The sequence below is a fragment of the Phyllostomus discolor genome, chromosome 7 (genome assembly GCF_004126475.2).
Source record: "Phyllostomus discolor isolate MPI-MPIP mPhyDis1 chromosome 7, mPhyDis1.pri.v3, whole genome shotgun sequence".
Lineage (NCBI taxonomy): Eukaryota > Metazoa > Chordata > Mammalia > Chiroptera > Phyllostomidae > Phyllostomus > Phyllostomus discolor.
This window is the reverse complement of record NC_040909.2, coordinates 73,493,376-73,507,218: the sequence shown is the minus strand read 5'-3', so window position 1 is coordinate 73,507,218 and position 13,843 is coordinate 73,493,376. Positions and strand designations below refer to the sequence as shown.

Sequence of the window (13,843 nt, the reverse complement as noted above, 5' to 3'; positions counted from 1 at the left end):
ATAGAACATTATGTTTGCCAGATAGTAGGGGAGTTGTGTAACTTGGTGAAAAAGATGAACGAATTAAGAATACAACTTGGCCCTGGCTGGTATGGCTCAGTTGGTTGGAGTGTCATCATATAGACCAAAAGGTCACAGGTTCAATTCCCAGTCAGGGCACATACCCAGGTTGCACGTTCAATCTCCAGTTGGGGCACATATGAGAAGGCAACCAATTGATGTTTCTCTCTTACACTGATGTTTCTCTCTCTCTCTCTCTCTCTCTCTCTCTCTTTCCCCCTCCTCTTCTCCTCACTCCCTCCCTCCCTTCCTGTCTCTTTAATCTTGGGTGAAGATTAAAAAAAAGAAGTTCATATGGATAGTTTCAAAATAGTCACAGGGGATGTAAAGTACAGTGTAGGCAGTATTGTCAATAATATTGTAATAACAATGTATGTATGGTGCTAGGTGGATACTAGACTTACCAGGATGATCACTTCATAAATTATATGAATGTGTAAACACTATGCTGTAAACCTGAAACTAATATAAAATAGTATGGAATATCAACTGTAACTGAAAAAGAAAATTTTTAAAAAAGAAGAAAAAATTAATAACATAAGTGAGGAAACAATGGATAAACAAAGCCAAGAATTAGCACTTTGAAATGATTAATAATAATTTCATAGTATAATTCATAAAGAAAAGAAGATGTAAATAAACAATAGTAAAAAGGAAAATGTAGGAGAATCAACTTCATCAGGGATTAGAAACATAGTAAGAGGATACTATTCCATGTTTTTGCTAATAAATTTGAAAACGAAGACAATATGGACAAATGTAGAAAATATAACCTACCAAAATGAACAAACAGTTCAATAATCATTAAAGACATTGAATTGCTAGTTAAAAATCTTCCCTTGGATGGGAGGTGGAGAAGCACTAGGGCCAACTAATTTTATCACTAATTTCTTTCAAACTCTCAAAAAAACAGATCATACAAATCTTATACAGATTTTTCAAAGAAAAAAGGAACACCTGTCAATTCATTATATAAAGCTGATATAAAAAATATTGATATCACATCTAATATGAGATGTAAAATTAAAGGTCAGTATCACTCAAGGTTTATATCTATCACACATAGATATAAAATCCTAAACAAAATATAGCAAATAGATCCTGGCTTATTTCAGCAGTAAAGTATTCCTTTAACAATTAAAAATCTATAAATCTGATTTACCACATTAGCTAAGAAAGTAAAAATATATAATCACTTCAGTTAATACAGAAAATGCATTTGATAAAAATCTAATACCCATTCGTGATTTTAAAAATTTCCCAGCAAACTAGGAATCCTTAACCTGATAAAGTATATCTAACCAAAAACAAAACAAAACAAAAAAACTGCCTTGGCTGGTGTGGTTCAATAGATTGAACACCAGCCTGTGAACCAGAAAGTTACAGGTTGATTCCAGTCAGGGTGCATGCCTGGGTTGAAGGCCCAATCCCCGTTTGGGAATGTGCAACAGGCAACCTATCAGTGTTCTCTCCCACATTGATGTTTCTCTCCCTTTCTTTCTCCCTCCCTTCCCCTCTCTCTAAAAAATAAAGAAAGAAAATATTTTTAGAAATGAAATAGCAGAGAGAGCCATATGCAGTCTAGGCACAGATCTAACAAATGTTGTTCAAGAACTATATGGAGGAAACTATATTATAAAAATTGCCCTAGTAACCTGCAAAGAAAACACTGATCTATTTGTGCCAGATACTATGCAAAACCCATTATCACTTTAATTCTCACAATAACCTTCTAAATTAGGTTCCCTTATTCCTTTTTAAATGAGTGAATTCATACTAACTGTAGTTAGCAACTTTTTTAAGGCCCCAGAGTAACTAACATGGCCCTGCCTCCCTGGGAAGCCATTTATGTTCCCTTGAATATAATGCAACTTATGGAAAACACATCTGGTGATTCAGGAAAAACAAGTTGAGAATGGAGCTCTTTTCTGCTCAGACCTGTCACACTGGCACTGATTTTAGGAGATAGTATTTCACTGAGCAGGAAGCAGTGACAAGTGGGTGGAATTCTGTGAGTGCTGCTGATAAGCTAGCTCTAGTTGGGACTGTTGAGTGCCATAGTTCCAAACCAGTTGAACCAGTGGGGACAGTGACTACACCTTAGGTCAGAGCCATTGTGTTCCTGAACCTTAGCTATGTGAGTAAAACAAGGCAGGAGAGTTTGTGACTAGGCATGGACAAAAGGAAGAGAAGGAGATCAGTAATAACTCATCTCTAGGGCAAAAGAATAAACAACAGCACTTTTCTTTGGTTATTTGCGATAAAGGCAAATGTCAGCAAATTTAAAGCAAAACTTCCCTCTCAATACAAGCAATCAGAAATTCATTCTAGTTTTATAAAGCAGAGATTTTTTGATTCATGTTGACAACCAATAATGCTTACAAAACAGTGTGGGTGAGATACATCAGCATAGTGAAGTAGGTATTAACTTAATTGCATGGGAGTTGGGTATAGGACTATCCTGGTTCTGCCCTCTTAGGGCCTGGGGCTTCCTCCCTAGGGAATGGAACCTGATCATGAAGGATCGGCCTGTCTACCTAATTAGACCTGGAACAGAGAGGTAGATCAGGTGAGGAAGTGAGCAGACCTTTGAGGAAAAACAAACATTGAAGAACTTCCCTCCAAGAGGTTATGGTATGGAAATGGTCTACAGCAGCAGTTTTCAAACTTTTATTGATGAGAGAGAGGGAGAGAAACATCGATGTGAAAAACAGTAATCAGTTGCCTCCCATACCCATCCCGATGAGGGACAGAACTGGCAATCTAGGCATGTGCCCTGGCTGGGAATCAAAGCTACAACCTTTTGGGTTTACTGGACAATGCTCCAACCATCTGAGCCACGGGGTTAGGACCTCTGCCCATTTTTTAAATTGGACTGTTTGTTTTTGTCGTGTTGAGTTGTATGAGTTCTTTATAAATTTTGGATTACCCTTTATCAGATATATTATTGGCCAATATCTTCTTCCACTCAGCGTGCTGTCTTTTCATTTTGTTGTTGGTGTCCTTTGCTATGCCAAAACTCATTTGTTTGATATAATCCCATTTGTTTATTCTTTCTGTTGTTTCCCTTGCCTGAAGAGATATATCAGAAAAATATTGCTAAAGAGAGATATAAAAGATTTTACTGCCTATGTTTTTTTCTGAAGTTTTATGGTTTCAAGTCCTATATTTAAACCTTTAGTCATTTTGAGTATATTCTTGCATATGTTATAAGAAGGTGGTCTAGTTTCATATTTTTGTGGGTATCTATCCACTTTTCCCAACACCATTTATAGAATAGACTGTCTTTACCCCATAGTGTGTTTTTGGCTTTATCATTTATTAATTTACCATACAGGCATGGGTTTATTTCTGGACTTATTCTGTTCCATTGATCTATGAGTCTGTTTTTGTGCCAATACCATATTGTTTTGATTACTATAAGCTTGTAGTATTATTTGATAACCTCAAATTTTGTCCTTCTTCAGGATTTCTGTGGCTATTCGGGTCATTTGTGGTTCCGTATAAATTTTTGGATTGTTTGTCTTAGTTCTGTGTAATATACCATTGGTGTTTTGATATGAATTGCATTGAATCTATAGATTGTATTATGTAGTATGGATATTTCTATAATGTTAATTCTTCCTATTCATGAGCAAATATGTGCTTCTATTCATTTGTATCTTCTTTAGTGTCTTTGTTGTGTATCTTAATATTTTCCAAATATAAGTTTTTTACCTCCTTGATGAAATTTATTCTTAGATATCTTATTTTATTTTTTGCTGCAGTTATAATGGGGTTGTTTTCTTAGTTTCCCTGCCTGATAGCTCATTATTGGTATATAAATGCAACAATTTTCTGAATATTTATTTTGTATCCTGCTACTTTACTGAAATCATTTATCACTTCTAGTTTTTTGGTGGAATCTTTAGAGTTCTCTATATACAATATATTTTCTACAAATAATGACAGTTTTACCTCTTCCTTTTTGATTTGGATATCTTTTGAGTTTTCTACTTGTCTAATAGCTGTGGCTAAGACTTTCAGTACTACGTTGTATAAGAATGGTGAAAGTGAACATCCCTGTCTTGTTCTGGATCTTCAGGGAAATGCTTTTAGTTTTTCCCTGTTGAGTATAATGTTGGCTGTGGGTTTGTCATCTGGTCTTTATTACACTGAGGTATATTCCCTCCATTCCCACTTTGCTAAGAATTTTTATCATAAATGGGTGATCAATTTCATCAAATGATTTTTCTGCATTTATTTGTATGATCATTTTTCATCCTTCATTTTGTTTATGTGGTATATTACATTAGTTAATTTACAGATACTGAACAAAACTTTCATCGCAGTAAGAAATTCCCCCTAGATCATGGTGTAGGGTATTTTCAGTGTATTCTTTAATTTGGTTTGCTATTATTTGGTTGAGGAAATTTGCATTTATGTTCATCAGGAATATTGGCCTGTAATTTCCTTTCTTTGTAATGTCTTTATCTGGCTTGGGAATCAGAATTATGTTGGCCTCATAAAATTATCTTGGGAGTCTTCCCTCAGCTTGAATTTTTTAGAAGAGTTTGAGAAAGAGAGGTATGAATTCCTCTTTGAGTATTTGATAAAGTACACCTGTGTGTAGCCATCTGGTCCAGGATATTTGTTTTAGGGGAGTTTTTTTGTATTACTGCTTTGATTTCATTGGTCCAGATTGTCCAATTTGTTGTTTATAATATTTTCCCCTTTCATTTTTCTTTTTGTTTATTTGGGTCATTTCTCTTCTTTTCTTGATGTGTCTGGTTTCAGGTTTGTCCATCTTATCTACCTTCTCAAAGAACCAGCTCTTGGTTTTATTAATCTTTTGTATTGTTATTTAGACTCTGTTTTGTTTATTTATGCTCTGACTCTTATTTCCTTCCTTCTACTCACTTTGGGCTTTGTTTATTATTTTTAGTTCCTTTAGGTATAAGGTGAGATTATTTGGATTTTTTTTCTTATTTCTTGAGATAGGCCTGTGTTGCTATGAATTTCCCTGTTAGGACTGCTTTCACTGTGTCCAATAGATTTTAGGTTGTTGCATTTTCATTTTCATTTCCATAAGGTATCTTTTTATTTCTTCCTGATTTTAATGTTAAATCATTCATTGTTTAGTAACTTGTAATTTATCCTCCATATATTTATGTTTGTCAGGTTTTTTTGTTACTGATTTCTAATTTCATACTTTTGTGGTCACAGAAAATGCTTAATATTATTTCAGACTTCTTAAAGTCCCCTATTATGACTGTATTATTGTCAATCTCTTCTATATGTCTATCCGTATTTGGTTTATATATTTAGATGCTCCTATGTTAGGTGTATACATTTTTATAAGGACTGTATCCCCCAGTTGGATTGACACCTTTCTTATAATATGGTGTCCTTTTTTTTCTCTTACTATAGCCTTTGTTTTGAAGTCTGTTTTATCTGATATAAGTATTGCTGCCCCAAGGGGGTTTTTTTGTTTACATTTGTACTAAATTATATTTTCATCCCTTTAAGTCTTTGTATGTCTTTCGATCTGAAGTGGTCCTATTGTAGCTAGCATATAAAGGTAAGAGGAAAAGTAAGTTTACAGTTTTGAGTGTGGGAAACAGAGTTTATTGTTTCCCACATTCAAATGTTGTGTTATTTATTTATTGTTTGTTTGTTTGTTTGTCTTATTGTATTATTTTGTATCCTTTTTAATGATTTATCTTTTAGGTAATGATGGCTGGTAATATAAACTACTTTTTCCCCATCCTGTTTCCCATCTTGTTTTCTTATCAGTTCAGCTACCCTATGTATTTTATTGGAGAACTTAATCCATTTACATTTAAAGTGATTATTGGAGATTAAACCCTTGTCTGAGGTATCATCTGCAAATATTTTTCCATACAGTTGGTTCTCTTTTCATTTTGCTGATGTTTTCTTTAGTTGTGCAGAAGCTTTTTATTTTGATGAAGTACCATTTGTTTATTCTTTCCTTTATGTCCCTTGCTCTAAGGGATGTATTGGTAAAAATATTGCTGTGTGGAATATCTATTTCCTGCCTATGTTCTCCTGTAGGACTTTCATGTTGTCATGACTTATATTTAAATCTTTTATCTATCTTGAGTTTATTTTTCTGTATGGTGTAAGCTAGTGGTCAAGTTTCATTTTTTTTTTTGTATGTAGTTGTCCAGATCTCCCAACACCATTTGTTGAAGAGGCTATTTTATTCCATTTTATGCTTGTGCCCACTTTGTCGAATATTAATTGACCATAAACACAAGGAGCTCCTACCCTTTGTGACAGCATGGCTGGAACTGGGAAGCCTCATGCTAAGTGAAATAAGCCAGGCAATGAAAGACAAATACCATATGATCTCACCTATAAGTGGAATCTAGTCAACAAAACAAACAAGCAACCAAAATATAACCCAAGACATTGAAATAAAGAGCAAACTGAGAGTAACCAGAGGGGAGGAGGGAGAAGGGGTAATGGGGGAAACAGAGGAAGGGCCATCAAAGAACATGTATAAAGGACACATGGAGAAATCCAAAGGGAGTAGGTTCAAGGGTGGGAGGTGGGGATGGGTGGGGTGGAGGGGCATAGTGGGAGGAAAATAGGAACAACTGTACTTAAACAACAATAAAAAGAGAAAAAGAAAGTGATTATTGATAGGTGTGTATTTACTGCCATTTTGTTCTTTATAATTATGTTCCTCTTTTTTTTTTTGTCTTCTTAAATACTCCCTTTAACATTTTTTATAATACTGGTTTAGTGGTAATGAACTTCTTTAGCTTTTTCTTGTCTAAGAAACTAGCCATGTGTTTGTTTGTTTGTTTGTTTAAATTTTAAATTATAACCTTGCTGGGTAGAGGTCTCGATTGTATGACTGTCCTTTTCATCACTTTAAATATTTTATGCCAATCTCTTCTGGCCTGAAATGTTTCCATTGAGAAATCAGCTGCCAGTTTTATGTGCACTCCCTTGTAGGTAACTGTTTCTTTCCTGTTGCCTTTAAGATTCTCTCTTTGTCTTTAAACTTTGCCATTTTAATTATGATGTGTCTTAGGATGTGCCTCTTTGGGTTCCTCTTGTTTGGGACTCTTGTGTGCTTACTGGACTTGTGTCTCTGTTTTTTTACCAGGTCAGGTTCAGTTTTCAGTCATTATTTATTCAAATAGGTTCTCAATTTTTTGCTCTCTTCTGGTACCACTCTAATGCAGATGTTGTTAAGCTTTCTATTGTCCCATAGGTTCTCTTTTTTTTTTATTCTTTTTTTTTATTTTTTGATTGGGTCTTTCTGGCTTCTCTCCTAATTCACTGATTTGATCCTGTGCTTCATCTAAACTGTTTTTAATTCCTTCTAATGTATTTTTCATTTTGTATGTTGTCTTACAATTTCTGACTGGTTCCTTTTATATTTCAAGTGTACAGCTCTATAATACATCATCTGTGTATTAAATTGTCCTCAACACCCAAAGTATAGTCTCCCTCCATCACCATATATTTGACTCCCTTTATTCTCTTTATCCTGCCCCACCCTCTGTTAAGCACCATATTGTTGTCTGTGTCTATAAGTTTGTTTGTTTGTTACATTGTTTTATATCCCATGTATGAGTGAAATTATATGGTTCTTGCCCTTTTCTGTCTTGGTTTTTTCACACAGATTCTCTTGTAAACCACTGTGGACCTAGGAGACTTAATCTAGAAGTCTAGACAATGAGGCTACTCCCTTTTATCAAGGCAGTGTTTAATGTTCATAGCTTCAGATTTAGCTTTCCTATTCTTTGTCATTCATTCTTTTCCAACATGTACTTTTTAATGTAGCCTTTTATTTAAAATAGTTTTGTTCACAACAAAACTATTTATCTGGTGGTATTAGTTACTGAATTTTGCTTCAGGAAATGTTTTCTGAGAATGTGTCATTTCATGGTAAATAAAATTACATATACCTGAATTGTGAAGTGAGAGGACTGGAAATTCAGTCATATATGTTTTTATAACCACTGCCCTATGAACTTAAAAATTGGGGAGCATCTCATCACATCACTGGATATGTACCAGGCCTTTGTTTTACTGCCAGCTGGAACACTTGTTTTTATTCTGTTGGGATATGTATGTCTGTAAATATGCACCTTCTCAGAGAAAACTCTTTATTCTTTTCAGCATAATGTTACATTGAAGCTTTTCTCAGTGTTGAGTATCCAAGCAAAACATAGTAGCTGTTATGGAAGACAAGGGAAGCAGATGTTCTTTCTGGAAAACACTAATATATTTGATTTGAAAGGATGACCTTCTTTGTGTGCTTTTAAACTTCATTTGGCTTTAGTTTTATGGCAAAAGAGAATTGTCTCCTATATTTTGCAGATAGTGATCAAACACCCACCTGTACAAATCTAAAAAAGTGCATGTGGAATTCAGCTTCATTTATCTTGGTTCATCCATTTAGGAAGATAACTACAATGGATTTCTAGTGAAATCTTGATTTCTGTATTGAATTAAAAACTGTCTCCTAAAAGAAAAAATGTGAATGCTTTTTTGTAGAGTCTGCCTTCTCGTGCAAGATGCCTATGGAATGTTCAGTGAAGTGCACTTGGAGGGTACCATCTTTAAGGACAGACAGTTGGAAGGAAGGTCCTGTACCCTAGCAGGAATGAAAGTTCTACAGAAGGCCACCAGAGGAAGGTGAGGACAAATTCTAATAGCATCCTATTTGCTGTAGTCTGGTTCTTTTTTTCTTTCCTTTTTTTAAAGATTTTATTTATTTTTAGAGAGAGGGGAAGGGAGAAAGAGGAGAGAAACTCATATCAACATGTGAGAGAAGCATTGAGCGGTTGCCTTTCTCACACACACCAACTGGGGACCAGGCCCACAACCCTACAATCCAAGCACATCCCCTGACCAGGAATCAGACCAGCAGCCCTTCACTTTGCAGGAAGTGCCCAGTCAGCTGAGCCACACTAGTCAGTTTGCTGGTGCTTTAATTAGTCATTTATCTCTGATTTTATTGTTAAAGACAATAAAATAGGATCTTGGAGTTTGCCCGTAAAACAAGGCCAGGATTTAATGGAGCCCATAAAGCACTTCTGGAGATGGTGGGGAATGATAATCGACAACAAAAACACTTATGCAGGTTTAGCAATTCATAATTTTATTAAAATTAAGATTTTATAATGTTATATGTATATTTTAATTCCAAGATTTATTTTCTGTATGTTTGCCTAGCTTTAATAATAAGGCAGCTTTATGTGAGTTTACATAAATGAAATTTTGTGAAGAGACATCTTAAAAGCTAAACTCTCATCACTTCTCGGCCTTTTGGCTAAGATCAAGTGTTAAAAACTAACCTCTTAAGTTGTTGCAAATTTTTATTTCCGTAGTTTAAAGCTTTATTCTTTGTCAACTTTCATGGCAGCTCACCCTAAAATGCTGTTTTGGATAGGCAGAGGTGGAACGGCACAGAAAGGTGGCCCACATGGTGGCTTTGCTGTCTCTAGTAATCATCTTACTCCTGTCACATAGAGCATTAGTGTAAGCCATGAATTGGGGATTTTCTCAATCTTTTTGTAATCTCTCTTTCCTCAAATAATATATTTGATGTAAATGTTTTGTTTAATTAATAGTAACATCTGAGCTTATAACAGTATCTGTGGGAGACACTTTGATTTTGAAGCAATTATTGATAGCATCTGTCAGTGGCTTCTATGATGACCATTCTGACTATCCTTCTAAATTGTGAGCATTTGCTGAGCTTTTCTCCTGACTGACCTCTACACACAGTCAGCTTTCCCATGGGCCTCTCATCTGTCTTTCCTATGTCTGCATAGATGGGTGATGGCCCTGCCCATGAGCTTGTTTTTTGAAAGATGTATATTTCATAGACAGATCCCCTATAAACCCTGGGGAGACACAAGACTATTTTATTGATCCATGTGGATTTCTTTGTAATAAATGCTTTCTTTTGCTTATAAAGGGGTAACTGTATTATAATATAATCACCTTATAGATTGGGGCAGGAGGGTGGTACCCAGATATTTGGAAAGCATACTAGACATGTAGAAAGCTTCATTGGGTCATATGAACTGTATCCTTATTAAGGCTGAACCTCATTTTAGTCCTCACAATCTTAAGCACCTGAAGAGACTAAGTATAGTTATAGTAGAAGATATCACTGCCTTGGCATTGACCTGACAACATTAACCCCATCAGGTCCATCTAGGTAGTTGTCTTCCTTGACATGAACAATACACATGAGCCTCTCACCTGAGCACATCAGGTCAGGACACCAGTAGGCTCCCCATGGCAGGACAGCCTTGCAATGGGGTGACAGTATTGCTTCAGCTGTCAGGTTTCCTGGTGTGCTACAGGCCAAAGGGAGACTGCTCTGCTTCAGGAGATACACTTCTTGCTGGAAACTATGGGACATAACTTCTTTTGGAAATACTACAGCCACGACTGGAATTCAGGCATCTTAGGCTCTGTAAATTTCATGTTATTTTCTGTTATTATGTGTACCTAATAATATTTAATCTAGTTTTTGTCAGTAACACTGAAAGTTTTACTCCTATCTACAGTATTACCATAGGAAATGTTTTTTCCATGGGAAATGCACTGAGTAGTTCAAATTCATTTACAAACAAACTTGGAAGCCACTCCTTTTCTAAGTTGGTAACTAAATATCTGGTCATTTTTGTTAGCGCTGGATTTCTTTATCTTATATATTTGATATTATTTTGGCATGCAGTCATCCAAATAAATATTTAGTTGTCTTTTTGTTCTTTTGGAGGCTTTATTTTTTCAAAGCAAATTATTAAATAGTTTTAGAATGCTGGGTGTTATCATTTCATATTAGTGATGTCATCCATTGTCAGTCAGTCATCCATCGGTGGCCCAGTAAACACAAATTGTCCTTTTTTTTTTTCCAAATTACTGTGTTTCTTAGAAACTCTCATAAACTTTAACAAAATATACTTTTCATAAACCTTAATAAAATACACTTCAAAAAAATCAAGCTAAAGTGATTAATTACAATTATATAATCCCAATGTCTAATACTGAAAATAACTTTTTTGCCAGTTGGAGGAGGATAGTTGTATGTTTAGGCTAAATCATGGAGTCTTTCAAATCTTGGCTACCAGCTTTCATCTGGTCCACAGTTATAGTGACAGAAAATCACTACTCCCAACGATGGCTTTGAAGTGGGCTGGTGACCTCAGAGCTGGTCAGTCAGACCTGCTTGCTGTTGGACTGCTCTACACGGAGCACAGCTCTGTCTACAGCTTCCTCATTTGGGAAGGCTCACAGAAAAATAGCCATCATATCTTTGTGTTTCTCTGACATATTGTTGAAGTTGAATATTTATACCGACTGGTTAAAGTAAGAAGAGTAAAAAAAAAAGTGGCCTAGATTTCAAGGAAAAAACTACCGTTTTTCAAAACAACCCTTCAGCATGCTTGCTCAGTAGGATATGGAGCTCTGCTGTGCTTTCCTTGCTCCAAAGCTCTCCCTGCTATTGACTTGGTGACACTCCTAAGGCGTTTCCCAACCTTTGTCTTCTCAAGTGGCCTGTGCAGCAGTTTAGTAGGTCAGACAAGCTGAAAAGTAACAGTCCATTGGTGTCATTCTATGTATGAACTTTATCTTTTTATTGCTAGTTATTATGTTCTTTTATTTTTATATGATAAGGCAATACTGGGTGAGGGGGAGAAATTTCCTGAAATATGTTAACCCTATACTACAGAAAGTACAGCTAGCAAAATTTTTTGGTGAGGGCATTCAAAATCCTGCTAGTATTTATGTCTAAAATTGTTAAAACAAAACTACTAATCTTTGTCTAAAATATTATTAATTTATAGGTATTATGTTATTTAGATCTCTTGAATGGCCCTTTAAGAGTAATGTGTTGGAGGGAACTTTATTACAGAGCTTAATCAGTAGTGACTATAAACAGAGGGCTCTACCTGAATGTTGAGAATGACAAGGAAGCAGTAGGTGCCATCTATGGCTTTGAATTGCATCCCTTAGAACAGAAAACCAGACAGCCACAAGTAGCAAAGCAGTTGATGCTTTAAGTGATGAGATCTTAACTTGCTGATCTCAGAAGGTTTCATGAAAGGAGTGAGAACAAAGGCTTTAAACATCTTGATTTGGCAGAAGGAAAAATTCTCTTCAAATTGGTAAAATGCTACCTGTGAAGACATAAGAGTAGGATTTGGAAAGATGTGCACAAAAGAGGAAGAAAAAGGCAATTCACTTGTTTATTCTGTGAATATTCAGTGTTCCTGTGTGCTGTGCCCATGACTTGTTGCTGCAGCATTGAGCTTTGTATGGGGTTTCAGGGATTTATCCTAGACCAGAATATATTGAGGTATAAAGTTAGCTAGATAGAACTAAAAAGCCTTAAACCTTATAATTAGAGATTGTGGATTGATCCAAGAAAAAATTAGTGTCACTAAGACCCTAAGAGAGAAAAGAAGTGATAAAAATGAAAATGAGCCCTGGCCGGATGGTTCAGTTGGTTAGAGCGTTATCCCCATACACCAAAAGTCCATTCATTGGTTTGCTTCCGAGTCCGGGCGCATACCTAGGTTGCAGGTTTGATCCCCAGTTAGGTCATGTACGGAAGGCAGCCTACCAGTGTCTATCTCTTTCTCTCTGCTTCCCTTCCTCTCTCTCTCTCTAAAATCAATAAAAGCATATCCTCGGGTAAGGATTTAAAAAAATTAATGAAAATGAAGTCAAGATTATCTTACTGTTGTAGCTGTAATAGATTTAACATAAAGGGAGAGATTGGGGCAGGGTTACAGGTATGGAAATTTCTGCAGCAGGTGAGGGAAGAACCCAGGACCAGTTACCAGTTTATTTTGAATTTCTGATCCCTGTAGACAGCTCCAGTGGGAACTGTAGCAGATGCCAAAAATATAAAATAGACCACTTCCTCCAAGAGCTCACATAGACCTCACCAGCAGGAGAAGACCCAGAAAGGCACCAGTGGACAAGTACCTAGTACAAAGAGCTGTGGACTGATAACAGCCACCTTTGAGGGAGGCTCCAATGGTGGGTTAAGATTTAGGAATCTTAGAGAGAATGGGAAAGTCCTGGGGCAATATACTAGAATGAGGAAAGGAAGGACAGCTTCCATTGTCTAAACCTTTTTTTGCCTCTCTTGAAAAGTGTGACCACAAGGAGAGCACTGCTGCCTGGTCAGCTTTGATGACATCAAGGGGTTGCACATTTGGGAGAGGGTGCATTTTAGATACTGACCCAGTAAATGGTTATTATTTAAGTATCAGTTTTTGTTTCAGGGTAACAAACAAAATACTGATAATTTTTTTACTAGAAGCTAAGCTTAGTAAGCATGCTCGAAAACTAACCCAAAGGTTAGGAAAATAAAGTCCCTTAGATGTCCTCATCCTAATCCCTGGGTGCTATACTTGTGGTCCTTGATCCCACTACTCTAGCAGGTTCCGTTTCCTGGGCCTACAACCCTTTGCTTTTCTCCTGGGTCTTATTTAAGCCCCACCTTTCCCTCACAGGCCGTCTCTGGCACTCTTGCATTCAGGTTCCTGGCACTGCCTCCTCTGTCTCCTGCAGCAGTTTCTGCTGGATGGCTCCCGTCCTTTCTCCACCAGGGCACCCAGTGTCATAGTGCTGGCCACACACTGGTGCCTATGCCCAGGGCTGTGTGGGGATTCCCACCAGAGAGGAACATTTTAATACAAATAAGGGTGATACCACAAGCTTAAGTTTGAATGTGTCTAATTTGTTTTGTAAACTATTCAAACATGAACAATTGTACAAGGAGCTT

At 36.3% G+C, this 13,843-nt stretch overlaps 1 protein-coding gene across 3 annotated transcripts in view; it reads left to right on the top strand.

Annotated features, from left to right (window-relative positions):
- The window catches only part of SPIDR (scaffold protein involved in DNA repair), a 389,382-nt gene that overhangs the window by 329,324 nt on the left and 46,215 nt on the right, over positions 1-13,843 (top strand). For all 3 annotated transcript variants that reach the window (XM_028518735.2, XM_036031020.1, XM_036031021.1), the window contains exon 11: positions 8,581-8,721. In XM_028518735.2, coding sequence (XP_028374536.1) covers positions 8,581-8,721 — 141 coding nt within the window. The remainder of the gene's footprint in view (positions 1-8,580; positions 8,722-13,843) is intronic.